This window comes from Mustela lutreola, chromosome 15 (assembly GCF_030435805.1).
Source record: "Mustela lutreola isolate mMusLut2 chromosome 15, mMusLut2.pri, whole genome shotgun sequence".
NCBI lineage: Eukaryota > Metazoa > Chordata > Mammalia > Carnivora > Mustelidae > Mustela > Mustela lutreola.
This window is the reverse complement of record NC_081304.1, coordinates 25,371,417-25,388,101: the sequence shown is the minus strand read 5'-3', so window position 1 is coordinate 25,388,101 and position 16,685 is coordinate 25,371,417. Positions and strand designations below refer to the sequence as shown.

The 16,685-nt window shown below is 58.9% G+C and overlaps 1 protein-coding gene across 2 annotated transcripts; it reads left to right on the top strand.

Annotated features, from left to right (window-relative positions):
- Nucleotides 1-490: 490 nt before the first annotated feature.
- SAMD14 (sterile alpha motif domain containing 14) lies at nt 491-16,457 on the top strand. 2 transcript variants are annotated; one of them, XM_059149132.1, is made up of 10 exons: nt 491-1,039; nt 4,347-4,401; nt 10,598-10,764; nt 11,125-11,413; nt 12,179-12,266; nt 12,366-12,440; nt 12,520-12,679; nt 13,874-13,993; nt 14,078-14,233; nt 15,101-16,457. In XM_059149132.1, the coding sequence occupies exons 1-10, from the start codon at nt 1,031-1,033 to the stop codon at nt 15,254-15,256; spliced, it is 1,275 nt and encodes a 424-aa protein (XP_059005115.1). In that variant the 5' UTR covers nt 491-1,030; the 3' UTR covers nt 15,257-16,457. The 2 variants fall into 2 exon arrangements, with proteins under 2 accessions (XP_059005115.1, XP_059005116.1); XM_059149133.1 differs by lacking the exon at nt 491-1,039 and adding an exon at nt 4,220-4,241.
- The last annotated feature ends 228 nt before the right edge of the window (nt 16,458-16,685 follow it).

Below are 16,685 nucleotides of genomic sequence, written 5' to 3'. Positions count from 1 at the left end.
AGCCCCACTAACACTTCTACCCAGTCCTGGCCTGCCTGGTAGCCAACAGCACCTCCACTTCCACCCTCACCCACCCCCAGGACGCGCCGGGGTCCTCCGGTGCGCTGTGTCGCCGAAGTGTCCTCTGTGAACTGGGGCTCAGGGCACCCAGGCCTGTGACGGTCTCCCCACTGGTCTGTGCCTCCCCTCCCGAGGAGCCCCACTCCTGGGCCCAGGTGGTCCTGTTTCCCGCGATGGCCTCAGGCCTTGGCGCACACGACTGCTCGATGGACGTCCAAAGATTGGATGAATCGGGAGCCCGCACAGACCTCGCAGAAGAGGCGGAAGCCCCGTGGGTCCGGAGGCGGGGCTGCTACCCCTCCCCCCCCCCCCCCGCCCCCCGGACTTCCGCGGTCGGAGTAGTAGCGGCAACTCGGAATCCCCTCGCCCCGCCGCCGCTCGGGGCCGCCTCCTCCCTCCCCTGCTGCCGCCTCCGCCCCCTCTCCCTCCCTCCCTCCCGCTCTTTGTCTCCCCGCGCCGGCCTCCCTGCCACGCGCCCCCCGCACCGCCCCTTCCCGGGAGACCCCAGCGGACCCCAGCGGACGCGACGCGACGCGACGCGTGTGGGCCTGCCCGGCGGGGGGCCTGCGTCCGGCGGGTGGCGGGTCGGGGAGGTGGTTCCCTCCCTCTCTCCCTCCCCCCTCCCTCGCTCACACGCACACACACAAACACGCGCACACACACGCGCGCACACACGCGTACACGCGCGCGCGCACGGAGCATCCTCCCGTCAGGGCTCTGGTCCAGCCCCGCCCGCGCCTCCCGCTCCCCGCAAACCCTCTCCTCCTCTCTCGCTCCCCCCATCCGTTCCGGCTCCCGGACCCTCGGCGCCCGCTCCCGCGCCCGCCCCTCTCCCGGGATGGAGCGGCTCGAGCCAGCCCGCAGCCCCCCGCGGCCGGGGTGACGGCCCCCCGCCCCTCCCCGCCTGGCCCGTGCCCCGAGCACCATGGGCCTGAGGGGCTCCCGCGGCGCAGGACGCTGAAGATGATTGATGCTGGAGGTGAGGACCCCGACGTGGACGGGAAAGCAGAGCCGGGGTCACCGGGGCTCGCGGCGGGACCCTGAGTGGGATCGGATAGGGCCTTTCTTCCCCATCCCTGGGGGGCTGCGCGGAGCTGGGGTGCTGGGCAGTCGGGGGAGGGGGCGGAGATAGGATTTGTGTCCCTAATCCTCTCCCTCCCGGAGAAATTAATTTTAAAAAGCTGGTGTGGGGGGAGGGGGAGAGGGCTTAACTCCTTCTTGCCCGGCGCGGAGTTGGACGGCTGGACCGGAGAGAAACTAGCCGCCCGGCCCCAACTGGGAGTGCGGTAGGTGCCCCGGCCTCCGCGGTGCGGGGAGCGCTGTCCCACTCGCCCGTCGCCGCATCTCAGGCCTAAGGGAGGGGGCTCCGCTTTCTTCAGCTCCTACTCCCCCCCTACCCCCAGCCTCCCCTCCCGGCCTTTCCTTCCCGGTCTTTCCCAGTTGCACTTCAGTCTCGGTCTCTTTCTCCTCTTCCAAGGCCCCCTTCCTCTTCCCTGCCCCGCTGGGGCCCGCGCCTCTCCCTACAACCGCCCCTTGGCTCTCTCCTCAAAGCCCTCCCTGGAGCCTCAGTCCGAACCGGACCAAGGGACCCCGGCCTCCAGCACTGCTTCCTCCGCCCAACACATCTCTTTCCTGCCCTTTCTTGGCTCTCTCTGCAGCTCGGTGGACAGTCTCCACCAACCTGTCTGTCTCTGTTCCTAGTTCCCACTCCCCTCTGGGGCTTGTGCATCCTTTTCTCTTTCTCCTTCCCTGGCTCTCAGGAAGCCTCCTGTGCTCCCAGAGAAGAGTCAAAGGTCACAGGTGCTATTCCTCTGGGAACTGGAAGCTTTTGGAAAAGAGAGTGGCCTGGTAGCCCTGGTGCCCAGACTGTGTCCTGAGGGACAGGTTCATTTCCACCTCACGGCAGTTCCTGGTTAAATGTGTACATGTGTGTGTGTGTGTGTGTGTGTGTGTGTGTGTGTGTGTGTAGGAGGATGAAGGTGGAGGGGGGCTTCTCTAAAGCTCCATTTGGTGAGAGGGGCCTGGTGACCTCTTGGATGGCCTGCTTCCCAGGGTTCCCCATGGAACAGTGTAGGATGGATCCCCCAAACACACCCCAGGGAGCTGACGGAGGGAAAGAAAGCCATTTGTGCTGAATCAGGATGGATTAGAGACAGGTGTGGGCTGGAAGGCCCAGCCTACCCCCAGAGGATACCTGACAGACTCTGTCCACAAGGGGGTCTTCACCCTGGATTGGGACTTTGAATAAAGAACTCATGGGATCTCCATTCTCTGCTAATGTAAGAGAGGAGGCACCACTACTGGCCTCAGAGAACCTCCTTCTGATGGGAGAGGCAGTTCTTATCTCGAGAGGGTCCCTAATCTGATGGGAATACCCTCCCTTCTCCCCAGGGAGCTCTCATCTGATGCAGAGGAGATCTGACCCATATTAGGGAATCCGTGAAGTATGAAAAACCCCTATTTTCCAGTGGCTGGGAAAGGGTGAATTTAGAAATTGTGTGGACAAATGGGAAGAGGGTGGGCTGTCTAGCTTTCTGGAGGAGGGGGCAGCCGGGTCCTGGTCAGCTGAGGCTTTGTGATTGAACGAGGCAATTTTGCTCATTCTTAGGGGCAACCTCTTTCCAAGATGGCCCTTCAGGCAGGAAGAAAGGTTCTAGAATTTCTTTGCTACTAGCACCCAGAGTTCAAGAATGGCAAGAGAGTTCTTGGAGGACCCCTTTCCCCTGGCCCTTTCTCACACCTCATTTCCTGCTTTCAGCCCCAAGCATCATCCACAGAGCTTGGGGTGGAAATAGTTTGGAAGCTTTCCCCAGTCCTAGACGGGATGGCCAGCTCCCCTTCCTCTCCCTTTCTCCCTTCTCCCTGCAGGGTCCTCTTCTCATGTGTACCCCTCCAAAATTGCAGACCATCCCCCAGGATAAGACTGGAGGGCAGGAGACAGGTGGAGTTTGAATTCCGCCTCTTCTCTCTTGCACCTCAGTTTTCCCATCTGTAAAGCGGGCACACTAAGAATCTCAAGCCCACACGGCTTCCCGTGAGATGGTTTGTATGTAATATCAGGAGAGAAATGTTGGAAAAGACCCCAGCAAGCACGAGGCCTAGCCTTCCCATGCCTGTCAATTGCATGTCTAGCCCAGCGCCCTGCCCTGCTCACGGGCACCTGCGTGTCAGCAGTGACTGGAAATCATGTCCCGGCCCTGCAGCGTGCCCCTGCCCCTGAGCTTCCCCCACCCCCAACCCCCGTCCCCTTGTCCCCCCTTGCTTGGTATTCCCCTTCCCCTCTCACACCCAGGCCTTGGTTTAGGGCTGCTGCCTCTGCTGGGAAGCCTGCCCAGATTGTTTCAGCTGCGTCCATCCCGCTTCCCCACCTGCCTCCCTTCTTGCTTCCCCCCCAAAAAGCAAAACCCAACCAAGTCCCAAGCCGTCTCACTTCCTGCCAGAACATACTTGCAGCACAAAGATTTGTCCACTGTGGTGCTGTGAGTACTCCTCATACCCTTCTGCATCTGTGAGTCTGTCTGGAACGGGGAGAACTGCGAGTCTGTCAAGCACAGGGGCCCTGCTGATGGTGCCAGGTTCCCAAACAGCTCGTGTGCAAAGGCAGGTGGTGAGCACACCAGTGATGGGGGTGGGGAGCAGGCAGGACTGGGTGATGGACGGCATGATGGATGGGGGGGTGCTGGTTTCAGCTGATGGATGCAGAGATGGGAGGGTGGATGGATGGATGGACGGACAAATGGATGGCTGAGTAGGTGGGTGGGCAGATGGATGCAAGGACCTGGATTCTGCTTCTGAGCTTGCCATCGCCTTGTTATGTGACCTTAAGCCAGTCATTCTTCCTTCTGTTTCTTTATTTGGAAAATGAGAGGATTGCATTTAATCATCTCCCAAGATCTTTCCCAGGTTTGCTGTTGGACAGTTTATGATGATCAAACGATTTGAAGGAATGCTGATGATGGAAAGACCCAAGACATTGTGGGGGAGGGAAGGTTCAGTGAGCCATGTGAATGCACACAGTAAATCAGCCTGGACCAAAACCACAGGACTCAGCTCGGGTCTAGACTCTGAATTTGCTTCTGCCCCTACTCTGCCATGTCTCCCTCTGCCCCAACTCCCATTCTCCTGGCTGTGGTTCCGATGACTTCTTCTCCAAGGGGCTGGAGCAGGAGTTCTAGGGGAAGGTGAGGGGCCAGAAGGCCAGGAATAGGCAGCCAGGGGCAGCCCCCTTGTCGCCCTCCACCAACCTGGACCTCTTATCCATCATCTCTCTTTCTCTCTTCCCTCAGCTCTCTCGAGTCATGGCTTCTTCAAAGCTACGAGAACCTGCGGATGAGGTTTTTGGTAAGTTCTGTTTGCTCTAACTCTAGCCAAGGCCACTGCCACTGGGGGGATTCCCTCTGGGACGTCAGTGTGTGTCTTTGAGCCTTTGTGTGTGTGTATTGTGGCCTGGCCACCTGAGTCTCTGCCATGACACTCTATGCTAAGGACAACCGTGACGATTAAGGGTCTCCATTTATGAAGTGCTGCCTCATGCCAGGTGCTAAGCCAAACCCCCAACTCACAATGTTGCTTATGCCCTGCAATAAGGCCAAGAGGCGTGCCCATTGTACAGACGAGGAGCCTAGAGCACAGAGTACCCAAGTGGCTTGCGTTAAAGATCATGTGGCAGGTTAGTGGCAGAGCTGGGACTAGAAGTCCACACTGGGTGGCTGTACACCTCTATCCCAGCCCAAGTGACAGTCATTACGGCCATATCGCATGGTAACGGCCCTTGGCCTACAGGATATGTATGGAAATCAAATGCTCAGAACAGAGTCGCAGTGCCCCCAGGCCAGCCCGCTCTGGACACATGGGGGGCTGGTGTGCACACAACACACCTGCCTGCTCCATAGTTTACCCCCTGCCATCTTTCCGTTGGGGGGTGGCAAAGCCTGGGCAGGGCAGAGTTCCCAGCATGCACTGGGGAAGAAAGGCTGGTTCCCAGCATGCACAGGGGTGGAAAGGCTGGTTCCCAGCTGGATTTGGCGGAGGAGTCAGGGAATAAGGAACTTGGAGGACCACGAGGAACGTGGAGGGAGAGGTTGAGACAGAAGCCCTTGCCCGATGCCTATAGCATGTGTATACCCCTTGGGACTTATGTTGGTGTGCACAGCCTCAAGGGGCTCCCCAGCTTCTCATCTCTCCCTTCCCTCCCCTCTCCTCCTCCCCCTCTCCAGTTCACCACCTTCTCCCCTGTGTGGCCACATGCCTCCCAGCTCCCAGGAACACTGTTTTCCCTGGCCTTCCTGGGGCCCTGGACTCCTCCAGCCTCCAGCCAGCTCTGGGCCTCAGACTCTAGCGTCTCACCATCTGCACCAGGCCTGGCCCAACAGAAGCGAGCTCCCCCTCTCCTAGGCTTCTGGGCCTTCATTCCCACCCCCAGCCCCAACTCTTCCTGTTTTCCTTCTCCGGGACCTGCTGAGGTAGCTGGCTGCCTGGCCTGCTTCCTGACGGGCAAGGCAATTAAATATTCATGACTCCCCACTGCCCAGGGCTGGGAAGAGAAAGACCAAGAGAGACAGACCCACCCTGAGTTGAAGGAAGGCCAGGCAGGCAGGTAGAGTAGGGGAGCAGAGGTGAGGCAGGCCCCCACCTTGCCTCAGAAATGCCTCAGCCCCCTAGGGGTCCCTTTGCTCCCTAGACCCTCCAAGATGAGCCGCCTGCAGTCCAGATGTGGCCCAGAGTCAGGAGAAGGGCCCCTTTCCCCAGTCCTGGGAGTCTGGGCTCCGTGGAGAGGATGGTGGGCAGCTCCCTGCCCCACCTCCCAGAGTAGGAAGAACAGGGAGCCAGGAGGCCTGGATGCTTTCTTAACTCCCTCTGTACCTCTGGCCAAACCTTGCCTCTCTGAGCCTCAGTTTCCCCACCTGTAAAATGAGGGGTTGGACTCACGAGCTGCTCCCATCTCTGCCTCAAAAGAGGTGTAGCAGGCTTAGTCCTTACACACTGAACCTCTGGAGTCAGCCTGCCTGGAACCCTGGCTCCTCCTTTCCCTGGGGCAGATTAAGGCTGCCCTGGGGATTCCTGGAGTCTCTTCCTCCTAGGGTTATGGGGAGTTTAAATGAGCTAGTAATTGTGAAGCTCTTAGAACCAGTGCCTAGCACAGCAAGAGCTCAGTCAGTATTAGCCTTTATTATTCTGTTCTGTCCTCAATCCTTGCTGCTTGCAGACAGTTCTTGGAGATGCCGTGTCACTAGGGAACAGGGGACAGAAGGCTCCCTCCCTCAGCTCAGCCCCAGGGCCTGGAAAGGCCAGGAGCAAACCAGGGGCCTGGAAGGAGCCGGAGGAGTTGTGTCAAGGCTGGGGTCCCAAGCAGCAGTCCTTTGACAGGACCTGTCCTCTCGCCAAGCCCCCACTGCCGCCCCTGGACACCTGCAGCAGGCCCTGCGGGGGCCCACCCTCCCTTGCGGCCAGGCCAGTCCCCTCTCCTTGCAGGCTCCACTGGCCCACACCATCCCTTCTCCTTAGAAAGCTCCTTGTTCTTCCTAGAGCCTTGGCTCTTTCCCGTCTCCCAGACCTCAGCCAGGCTGCCTCGTCTAAGACAGAGCCCCCAGCCCCTGCCTGTCTCTTTCTTCCCCGCCACAAATACTCCGGGGACCTCACCGTGTACCAGGCTCTGTGTGTGGGAGACCCCAGGGAGATAGTCACTGCCCTCACAGGGCCTGAGTTCCTGGATGAAGGGTGTGTCCTGGGGAGGAGTGCCCTGCAGAGGAGCACTGGATAGGGATGTGACATCAGCGCTTCCCTGTGCCTTGAGGCCATCTCTGCAGTGCTGTGCACTGGCCCCGGAAGTGTAACTTGGCTTCCTCAACACTGACTGAGCCCCTGCTCTCCCCCAGGCCTGACCCCAGGCTCTCTGGGTCCCCAGCTCGCCCCTCTGCATTGTGCAGATGGGCGAACGGGATGGTCGCCTCTGATCAGATCCTCTTGCCAGGCCTGCAGAGGTGAAGCTGTCCCTCGGAACTGGGGGTCTTTGAGGGGACAGACAAGGAAGGGGTGAGGGGACCTGGCACCTAGCGCGCTGCAGGAGCACAAGGTCAGAGGCAGGAAAGGAAGGTGGCGACAAGGAGCCCGGTGGGGTCAGCAGGTTAGCACCGCTCTCAGCTCGTTCTGGCTGGGCGCACAGCAACAGGCATTCTGTCGAAGCACTTTACCTGGGTCATGTTATTTGACACTCACACAACCCTGGAACGGAGATACTCCTCTTATGGCCCCATTTTACTGATGAGGAAGCCAATCCCTAAATGAAAGGAACTTGCCCAGAGTCCTCCAGGCAGCAAATGGCAGAACAGGATTCAGCCCCTGCCAGCCGGCTCCTCCTCTGGAAACGTGGGGAACACGGAAGGGGTGAGCTGGAACCCCCCTCCCTACCAGGGCCCGACTGGGGGCTGAGGGGCATGGACTTTATGTTATTGACTTTAGGACCCCCTCACCACTCCTCAGTCTTACCCTGGGTTTCAAAAGCAAGCAGTTATAGGACCAGTCAGAAAAGTGCTTTAGAAAGTTTCCTCTAGCCTGTGGGAAGTGGGGAGGGAGGCTGACTGGAGGCCCGAGGCAGGGAGAGCAGGATGCCTGGAGGCTGAGGCCAGGCTTGGGGAAGGGGCCGGTGAAGACCTGAGTAAGGCAGTTCAGTCTTCAGGGAGAGGAGAGGCCAGGTTCCAGGGCTGTGAGGAAGGCAAATCAACAGAACTATGTGGTTTTGTTTTGTTTTGTTTTTTAAGATTTTATTTATTCACTTGACAGACAGGGATCACAAGTAGGCAGAGAGGCAGGCCGAGAGAGGAGGAAGCAGGCTCCCCGCCGAGCAGAGAGCCCGACGCGAGGCTCGATCCCAGGACCCAGGACCACGACCCGAGCCAAAAGCAGAGGCTCCAACCCACTGAGCCACCCAGGCGCACCCCCCCGCTTTTTTTCTTCATTAAAATCCCATTTTCTAAGCGCCTACTACATGCCAGACACCAATTCTGGATGAGAGCCATGAACAAAATACAGGAATGTCTGCCTTCACAGAGCTGACATTCTAACAAGCAGAGAGACAATGAACTAAGTCAGTAAAATAGACAGCACACCAGAGGATGACACATGATGCAGGGAAAAACCAGGTTGGGGATCTGGGGGGAATTGTACAATGAGTGGTCAGTAAAGTCGCCAGTGAGAGAAAGCATTTAAGCAAAGGCCTGAAGGAGGCAAAGGACAGAACCCTGTAGAAATCTGTGGCAAGAGCCTTGCAGGAAAAGGGAAGAGGAAGTGCAAAGGCCCTGAGGTACAGTGAGGCTTATGTGAAGAAGACCCAGGAGGCTAGGATGGCCAGAGTAGAGGGAGCAAGAGGGAGAGAACTAGAAGCTCAGAGCGGTAAGAGGAGCACAGACTGAATCCGGAAGGCCCCTGGGAGAACTTGGCAGTTACTCTGCAAGATGGAAGTCCCCGGGGGGTTCTGAGCACAGTAGTGACAAGGGCTGACATGTTTTATCAGGATCACTCTGCTTGCTGTGGTGTTGAAAATAGACTGTACGTGGGAAAGGGAGCCAAAGGGGAGACCAGCCGGGAGGCTTCTGTAATAACTGAGGCAGGGGGTGAGAGTGATCTAGACCAGGGAGGCTGTGTGTCCCCCTCTCCTCTCTCTTCCCCTGATTTCTCCTCCTACCCCCCTTTTCTCCCTTCCCTTCCTCTCCTCTTCTCCCTTCTTTCCCTGCTCTCTCTCCTCTTCCTCTCCGTGCGCACGCGCACGTGTGCATGTGTGCGCACACAGACACAGGGAAACGGCAGTTTGATTGCAGGAAGTGAGAAGTACAGAGACGAGCCAAATGCATCCCGTCGTGCATTCTGGGACTGTCACTCAAGGCTCATCGGGTCGTGGCCGGCCTTCCACCTCTACCCGCTGCCACTGCCCTGGATTAATTTGAATCTAATCCAAAACATCATACCATTTCGCCATAAATATTTCAGTATGTCTAGATGTATTTCGAAAGGAGAGCTAACAGGAATTGTGGCTAGATTGAGTTTGGAGAGTGGGAGGGAAAGAGAGTCCAGGGCGACTCCAGCACTTGGCCTGAGCCATCGGGGAGATGGAGCTGCCAGTCATAGCCGGACACAGACACTGAAGCTGCCCATGGCACATCCAAGGGGAGGGGGCTGGGAGGCAGCCGGCCTGGGGAACTCCTGGCTGGAGCTGGGGCTGAGGGCAAAACGTAGCTCGGGGCTGTTTGCATCGGGTGGATGGGCCTTTCATGGAGCCCAGGAGCAAAGGGGAAGCCAGTCTGAAGCAAGGTGGTGGGTTCATGCTGATGGATTATTTGAGGACTCGGGTGTGTTTGACCCGGCAAGTTCCCTGGTGGGTGCTGAGGTGCCCAAGCTTGGAATTCAGGGGGGCTCAGGACTGAACCAGTAGGTGATAGTGAAACCAGGCCAGCAACTGGGGTGGCTTAGGGGGTATCTGCAGACAAAAGAAAGAGGAGGAGGCAAAGCTGGGTCAGTATGAGTGATGGGATGGCAGAACCCTGAGACTGTGGGGCAGGGGAATGGGGAAGAAAGGTCTTAACCTGTGCTGGATTTGGAAAGAAACTCTTCTGCCTGGAGACCCCAAGCTTGGGGACACTGCAGAGCGAAGGCTTCATTCCCCAGGGGGAGCAAGTAGAAAGAGAAACTAGGAGCAGTCGGGTTTACGCACAGTCTGTTGGCTTTGCCTACTCTTCCTTGTCTTCGTCCAGGACCCAGCCCCGCACCACTGACCCCAGGATGGGAGAGGCAGGCCGGCCGTGTGGGGACTGGGTTTTCCCCGATGCCACTACTGTGCTCCCGTTCATCAGGGCTGGGTCTGAGTGCAGATCTGGGTATGGTACAGCGGGCCAGGGTTCCAGCACGGCCAGTCAGGCTCAGAGCCCAGACCACTGCTAGCTGCTGGCTGCAGGCGAGAGACTGAACCTCTCTGAGCCTTAGTTGGCTCAGCTGTAAATTGTACGTAACCACGGTCCCTAGCTCCCTGAGCAGATGAGGTGATGTATGAACATTCTGGCACACAGTAGGCTCTTCTTAAGTGGTAGCTGTTATTACCATCATTGATCTGATCTCATCCCCAGCCCTTCTCTCCACAAACCTACCCTCCAGGGACCCTGGAAGGAGCGCCCCCCCCCCCCCAACCCCTGCACTACCCTACTGCCCAGCATTGCACACTCGCTCACCAGCCTCCTCTCTTGCAAACTGCCACCCAACCTTAGACTGGCTTTGGTGCTCCCTCCCCTGACCCATCCAAAAAGGAATGTCCTGTCCTCCTCTGTGCCTGTGAGAGGTCCCACCACACTGCTATATTTCTGTGCTGACGTGTCTGGCTTTCTCTGAGACTGTGAGGGACCCCACTCTGCCTCTCGTTGGTACTCCCTGTGCTGGGCGCACAAACATTTGTGGAATGTCTGGGGGTGTGAGTGCTGGAGGCCTGAGGGCGGGGGGGCCTCTGGGCTTGCTGTCCTCACATGTCTGGTCTCTGTCCCCTTCACCTGGTTCACAGACCTGGACTTGGCTGTGCCAGAGACCGTCAGACTGGACAGCAGTTTACACAAGGCCCGAGCCCAACTACTGGCCAAGGGCCGGAGACACCGGCCCTCCCGCTCCAGGCTTCGGGACAGCGCCAGTTCTGCAGAGGATGGTGAAGGCTCTGATGGGCCAGGAGGCAAGGTGGGGACAACCCACCCAATCATTGCCCCCCCACCCCGAAAATCCCTCCAAACCCTTTTCCAAGGAAACCACAGCCCCAGACTTCTGACATAGTAAGGCGAACAGGGATTACCCGCATTCATTCTGGCTCGCCTGAAACTTTTAAGGAAGGTATTATCATTCCCATCTTACATGTGGGGAAATTGAGGCTCCGAGGTTCAGTAACAAACTCACACAGTTAGGGAGTGAGGGAAATGAGATTCGACCCCAGCCTACGTGACTGAAGCCCCCCCCCCCCAGCCAAATTACCCCCCCCCCCCGCCCACCGCGTGCTCCTACTCCTCACTGCCCAGCCACCCCCATGGCCGCTCCTTCCCCCAGGTGACCGACGGATGCGGGAGCCCCCTGCACCGGCTGCGCTCACCTCTGCACTCGGGCCCAGGGTCCCCGGCCGGGGGCTCTTTCTGCCTGGAGCCTCCGGGGTTGCGGCGCAGCCTGGACGAAGACGAGCCTCCGCCCTCGCCGCTCACACGCTACCGGCCCCTGCACAACGCCGCCTCGCACGAGGGCCTGGCCGCCGCCTCCTGCTCGCCGCCCCGCTCCGCGCCCTCCTCCGACAGCTCGCCCAGCTTCGTGCGCCGCCACCCGCGCGCAGAGCCCCACAGCGAAGGTGAGTGGCAGCCGGTGCGGCGCCCTCTGCTGGCGAGCGCTGGGACTGCAGCGGCCCCGCCGGTCGTCACCTAACCCCCGCCAAGCAGAGGGTTGGACCAAGTTGGGCAGGGCAGTGAGGGATGAGGAAGGGGTGGGGGTAGGGGGACAACACACTGTGGCTTCCTCCATCACTTACCCAGCGCCTACTATGTCACTGTTGGGCACTGGGACACACAGGGAAGCAGAGGCACTCTTTGCCCTCAAGAGGCTTGCAGTTTGGGGGAGATACAATCTAATAATTCCTTATAGTTTAAGGGAGAAGTGATCAAACCATCCCTTAATTAAATATGTAGTTTTAAGTTGTAATAAGTGCACGGTTGCAGCGGGGGAGGGGGCAGCACATAGCGGGGTGAAATGACCTCGTGGGGAGCCTCCTGTAAGGCTTCTCTGAGGAAGTGACATGTGAGCCAAGATTGGAAGGCGGGTTAGAAGTCAGTCAGGATAAATGAACAGTGAATAGTAGCGGTCCCTCCTTTTTCATGGTTTCCTTATGGCTTTCATAGCTATTCCATGAAATAGGCATGGAATAGCCTATTCCATGGGTCAGGTGTTAGACTCATATTTGGGACGAAGGAAGCTCAGAGAGGTAGAGTGATTCCTCCAAAGTCACACAGCTAGTGAAGGGCACCCGAGCCAACTTGCCTGCTTCTAAGTCAAAAGAGGCAGCTGAAGAAGGCAGGCAAGCCACTCCACGGGCTATTTTCTTCCCTCTCTTCCCCAAAAGATGACAGCCGGGATGCCAGCCCACCTGAGCCTGCCAGCCCCACCATCGGTCTGGATAAGAAGACTCGCCGAAAGTTCCTGGACCTGGGGTGAGTGGAGGAGGGGCCAGAAGCAAAGGCTTGGAGCCTTGGGGTGCAGGGTAGCACAGCGGGCAGCACTGCCCCACTCCCCCCCACCCTCTCTCACAGGGTCACCTTACGCCGAGCATCCACTAGCAAGAGCCGGAAGGACAAGGGCAGCAACCGTTTGTCCATGGGCAGCAGGTAAGCTTCCGCTCATAGTTCCGGAGGGGGGGGCACCCACCCCACGGTGCCCACACCCATGCTGGTGCTCTCTCCACAGGGAATCAGTGGAGGGGTCCAGCAGGTCAGGGGGCTCCCCGTTCCTGCCCTTTTCCTGGTTCACAGACAGTGGCAAGGGCTCGGCATCCTCTGGTAGCACCACCTCGCCTGCCTGCTCCCCTAAACATGAGGGCTTCAGCCCTAAGAAGTCAGCTTCTCAGGTGAGTCCATGGCTTCCCTGCCCCCCCCGTATGGGCCCCAGACTCAGGTGATGTGAGGGGGTGGGGCTGGGATCCAGGCATTCCTGGGGTCCGTTTGTCTATCTGTTTGTCCATCCAGTTTGTCTATCCATGGAGCCATTCTGTGATTCACTAGTTCATCCATTCTCTGAGTTCATTCATTGGTTTCTTCACTCATTCACATTCTGAGTAGTTCCTCCCCTGAGTCATTCACCACATTCAACCCACTGAGCACCAGGCTTCCCTCCTTAGCCACCCAGCCTGAGGCCGCCCCCATTAGCGCTCTTCTGCCTGGCTCCCCACGTCCCATCCCAGTTCCCAGTTGTCCCAGTCATCCCAGTCGTCCCAGTCACTGGGCAACCTGTGTGGTGGGGTGAGGCTTGCAGGAAATCAGGATGAAGGGGATCCAAACTAGCTAGAGCTCAGGAAGCAGGGAGAAGTCAGGGACAGAAGCAGCCACAGGTGTCTGCTTCTGCTCATGCCGCGCTCTACACTAGACAAGGCTCCAAGGGCTGCTTTGGCTTTCCTTTCACAAAGCGCAGGCGTGCTTATCCCAGTTGCCCGGATGAACGACTGAAGGCCCAGAGAGAAGGGACTTGCCATGTGGGTTCGATGCGGGCTCCATGCCTGTTCTGTGGTTGTTCCTTAGGTGCTACTGGGGCTGAGGAGACCAGAAAGCTGGGAATTGAGGGGAGAAGGAGTTCCATCTAACTTGGGACTTCCTGATTTCCTATCTGCACAGCCTCCCTCTGCCTCTTCCTCGTGCTGGGCCCTGGGATAGCGGGGTAAACAGACAGCCCAGGGCCTCACAGAGCTTCTGATCTCTACCCAGGCACCTAGAAGCCAGGGTGCTAAGGGCTATGATGGGGAGGCACAAAGGGAGGACCCCCGACCTAGCCTGGGGGAATCCTGGTCAGCTGCCTGCAGGAAGCAACACCTGGTCTGAGACTTCTGCTATTCCTGCTAACTATTCTGCCTCATTTCTGGCCCCACGACCTCCTAGAAGTCTTACATCCTGATGCTTCCCATGAGTACTTCATAGACTAGGAGGCACTGCGCAACTCCTGGTGCCCAGCCCCCAACTTAGCTCCTTCCAAATGCAAGCAGTGGATTGGGGGACTCCCTTGGGCTTGAGGGTGAGCTGTTTCCTCAGCAGCTCATACCTTTCCTCTCTAGGAATCCACCCTGAGTGATGACTCCACGCCCCCTAGCAGCAGCCCCAAGATCCCCAGTGGTCCCCGGCAGGAGACCAAGTGCTCCTACCCCTACCACACACTGTCCCAGTCTTCGGATGAGGTAAGCAAGCCCTGGACTCTTGAGTGTTGAGGCGCAGGCCACAGGCCAGGTCTTCCCCCTCACCATCCTTGGTCTCTACCCCAGTTCCTGGACGAACCTCTCCCCACGGTCCACCACTGGACCAGCCAGCAGGTGGGCCAATGGCTGCACAGCCTCAACCTGGAGCAGTATGTCGCTGAGTTCGCTGCGCGACAGGTGGACGGGCCCCAGCTCCTGCAGCTGGATGGAAGCAAACTGAAGGTGTGTCAGGGGAGGAGAGCGGTGACCCAGTTGGAGCCCAAGGCAACCTTCCAGGATTGGGATCCCTGATCTTTCATTGCCTCTAAGGCCACTGCCCTGACCTCTGACCTGGGCAAGGTCCTTGGCCTGATCTTTGCACTCTAGCACAGGTCCACTGTCGGACATGAAACTCGAGCCCCGTCCTTCAGTTTGACCTTCAAGCCTCAGCTCAAGGCTCCAGGATAACATTGACCTCTAGGACCGTCAAGAGTCAGATCACCTGACTCTTGTCTCTGGGAGTCCCTTGCTTTCATAAGAAACCAGGCCTCTGCCTGATTACCTTGCCTGATTCTCAGTCTTGGAGGCTGCTGGTAGTCAGGGGAAGTCCGGGAGGGGGAGGTGGGCTCAGATCTCTGCGCTGAGAGGTTTCTAGCGTGTTGCCCACCCTCTGCTACATTGCTTAGGCAAGAGGTGGTGAGGAGAGGCCCCCAGGGAGTCTCTGCAGTAGGGAGGGGCCTCGGCCACTGACTAGCAGTGTGACACTGGGCAAGTCATTCCCCATCTGTGGGCCTCTGGGGGCTGGGCAGGATGGTACCAAGACTGAACTCCCGAGTGGAGGAATGGGAGCCAAGGATTGCCAGGGGTGGGGGCAGGGGGTAAAAGGTCTGGCACCCTCCATCATCCTCTTTCCAAAACGCCCCCCTTTGGAATTCCTGCCCTGCTTCTGATCCACGGGCCTGTCTGGGAGGCAGAGGCCACACTTCTGGGAGGACCTGCTGAGCTCCAGGCAGAGTACACCCACCTGGGGCACCGCAAACTGGGGGTCGGAGTTGGCTAGGGCCTGAGGGATTCTGGGGCTCTTTCCCTCACCCTTGAATTCCTCCGCAGAGCCTGGGGCTCAGCAACTCACATGACCGGACGCTAGTGAAGCGGAAGGTAAAGGAGCTGGCAGCCGCCGCTGAGAAGGAGCGCAAGGCCCGGGAGAAGGCCGCACGGCAGCGGGAGAAGCTCCGGCGCCGGGAGCAGGAGGCCAAGAAGAGCTAGGGGAGGGTGGGGGGCAGGCACTGGCACCCAGGCGCTGGTGGCCGCCGGGCTCGGTGGGCACAGGCCTCAGCGGGGAGGCGGGGCCTGGGCGCCAAGCTTGGGCTGGCCGGGCCCCACACTCTCAGGGGGTACACGCCCTCTCTTACCCTGTCACTGTCTGGACCCAGATCCCCCAGAAAGGGAGACCCCAGGAGAGGGCCCAGTAATAGATCCAGTTTTAAGGACTTGTTTGGCACAGAGTTCCTAGGGAGCTGGCAGGTTTTGGGCAGAGGACCAAGAGGCCAGGGCTGACAGTCGGGGAACCCTGAGGCACATGGGTCAGTCTGATCATCTACCCTCGGGCCATGGCCATGCTGGCCGGCCGTAAGCTAGGACACTTGCCTGCCAGCTGGCCTGTCTGCCTTCTAGAGGCTCTGAGATAAGGCCTAGGTCCCAGGGATCAGAGGCAGGAAACCTCTCAGCAGGAGCGAGTAGACAGTCACTCCTCTCCAGCACTCCAAGCTGGCTGCGTGCTGGGAGAGCTCTCTTCTGCTCCCAGGGGAGGCTGGTAGGCGCTGTGGCAGCCCGCACTCAGGGTAGACTCCTAGCCTCCACATGGTGGGAGAGCACAGAGAGCAGCATGGGTAGCCCACACAACCTTGGCCAGGACTTTGGGAGCAGGAAGGGACAATGAAAATGTCCTTCTCTTTCCCCTTCCTGGTCCCATGGGTCCCAGTGGTGAGATGACATCCATGCAGGTCTGCCCCTCCTGGGGCCCACTCGAGGCCTGGTTTTTTACCTACTCCCTGACACAGGGCCCACTTCTATTGCTCCCTCAAAGAACGGCTGAGCCCTCTCTGGGGACAGAGCCAACTTGGGAGCTGGGGGTGTGTGTGACAGAGGACACCCCTAACCAATGCTTAGGTCACGTTGAACAGGTGAGCCCTCACCCCAGCCAGGTAGAGAGGCAAACTCTAGGAGTTCCCCTGGAATCTACTGGAAGGTTTCATCAGCCTTCCCCCATCTGCTCTGGTCCCTGTCAGGGTCTCAGTGGGTTCCAGAACTGGCACGCTGTGCAGGCTCTGGTTCTCTGGGCCATGACGAGGGGTTGGGCCAGGCCCCTGGGTGGGGCTGGGATCTATCCTGTGAGGAGGAAGCGTTCAGGTACAGCACTGGCCAGCAGCTCCTGCAGGACTGGCCGGTGACCAGCGGGGCTGGAGGCCCTCTGAAGTCCACCTGGAGGCCCTCTGAAGTCCACCTCCCCATTCACCTGCCCGGAGTGGCGGACAGGACCCAGTGCATGCCAGCTCTCCTCGTTCCTGCTCTGGGGCCGTGGCTCCAAGGCCATCCCTGCCCTGGCCACGGTCTGGTCCCTGGGACTCAGCCCTTTACTTCTCTCTGCCATCTGTATGGGGAGAGGAGCCACACAGGAAACTGAGCTATGGGGGCA

What these genes read in the sequence shown, in the direction of transcription:
- SAMD14 (XM_059149132.1), top strand. An exon ending in CGCAGAGCCCCACAGCGAAG is followed by an intron (nt 11,414 to 12,178) that starts GTGAGTGGCAGC and finishes CTTCCCCAAAAG; the next exon opens with ATGACAGCCGGGATGCCAGC. An exon ending in CTAAGAAGTCAGCTTCTCAG is followed by an intron (nt 12,680 to 13,873) that starts GTGAGTCCATGG and finishes TTTCCTCTCTAG; the next exon opens with GAATCCACCCTGAGTGATGA.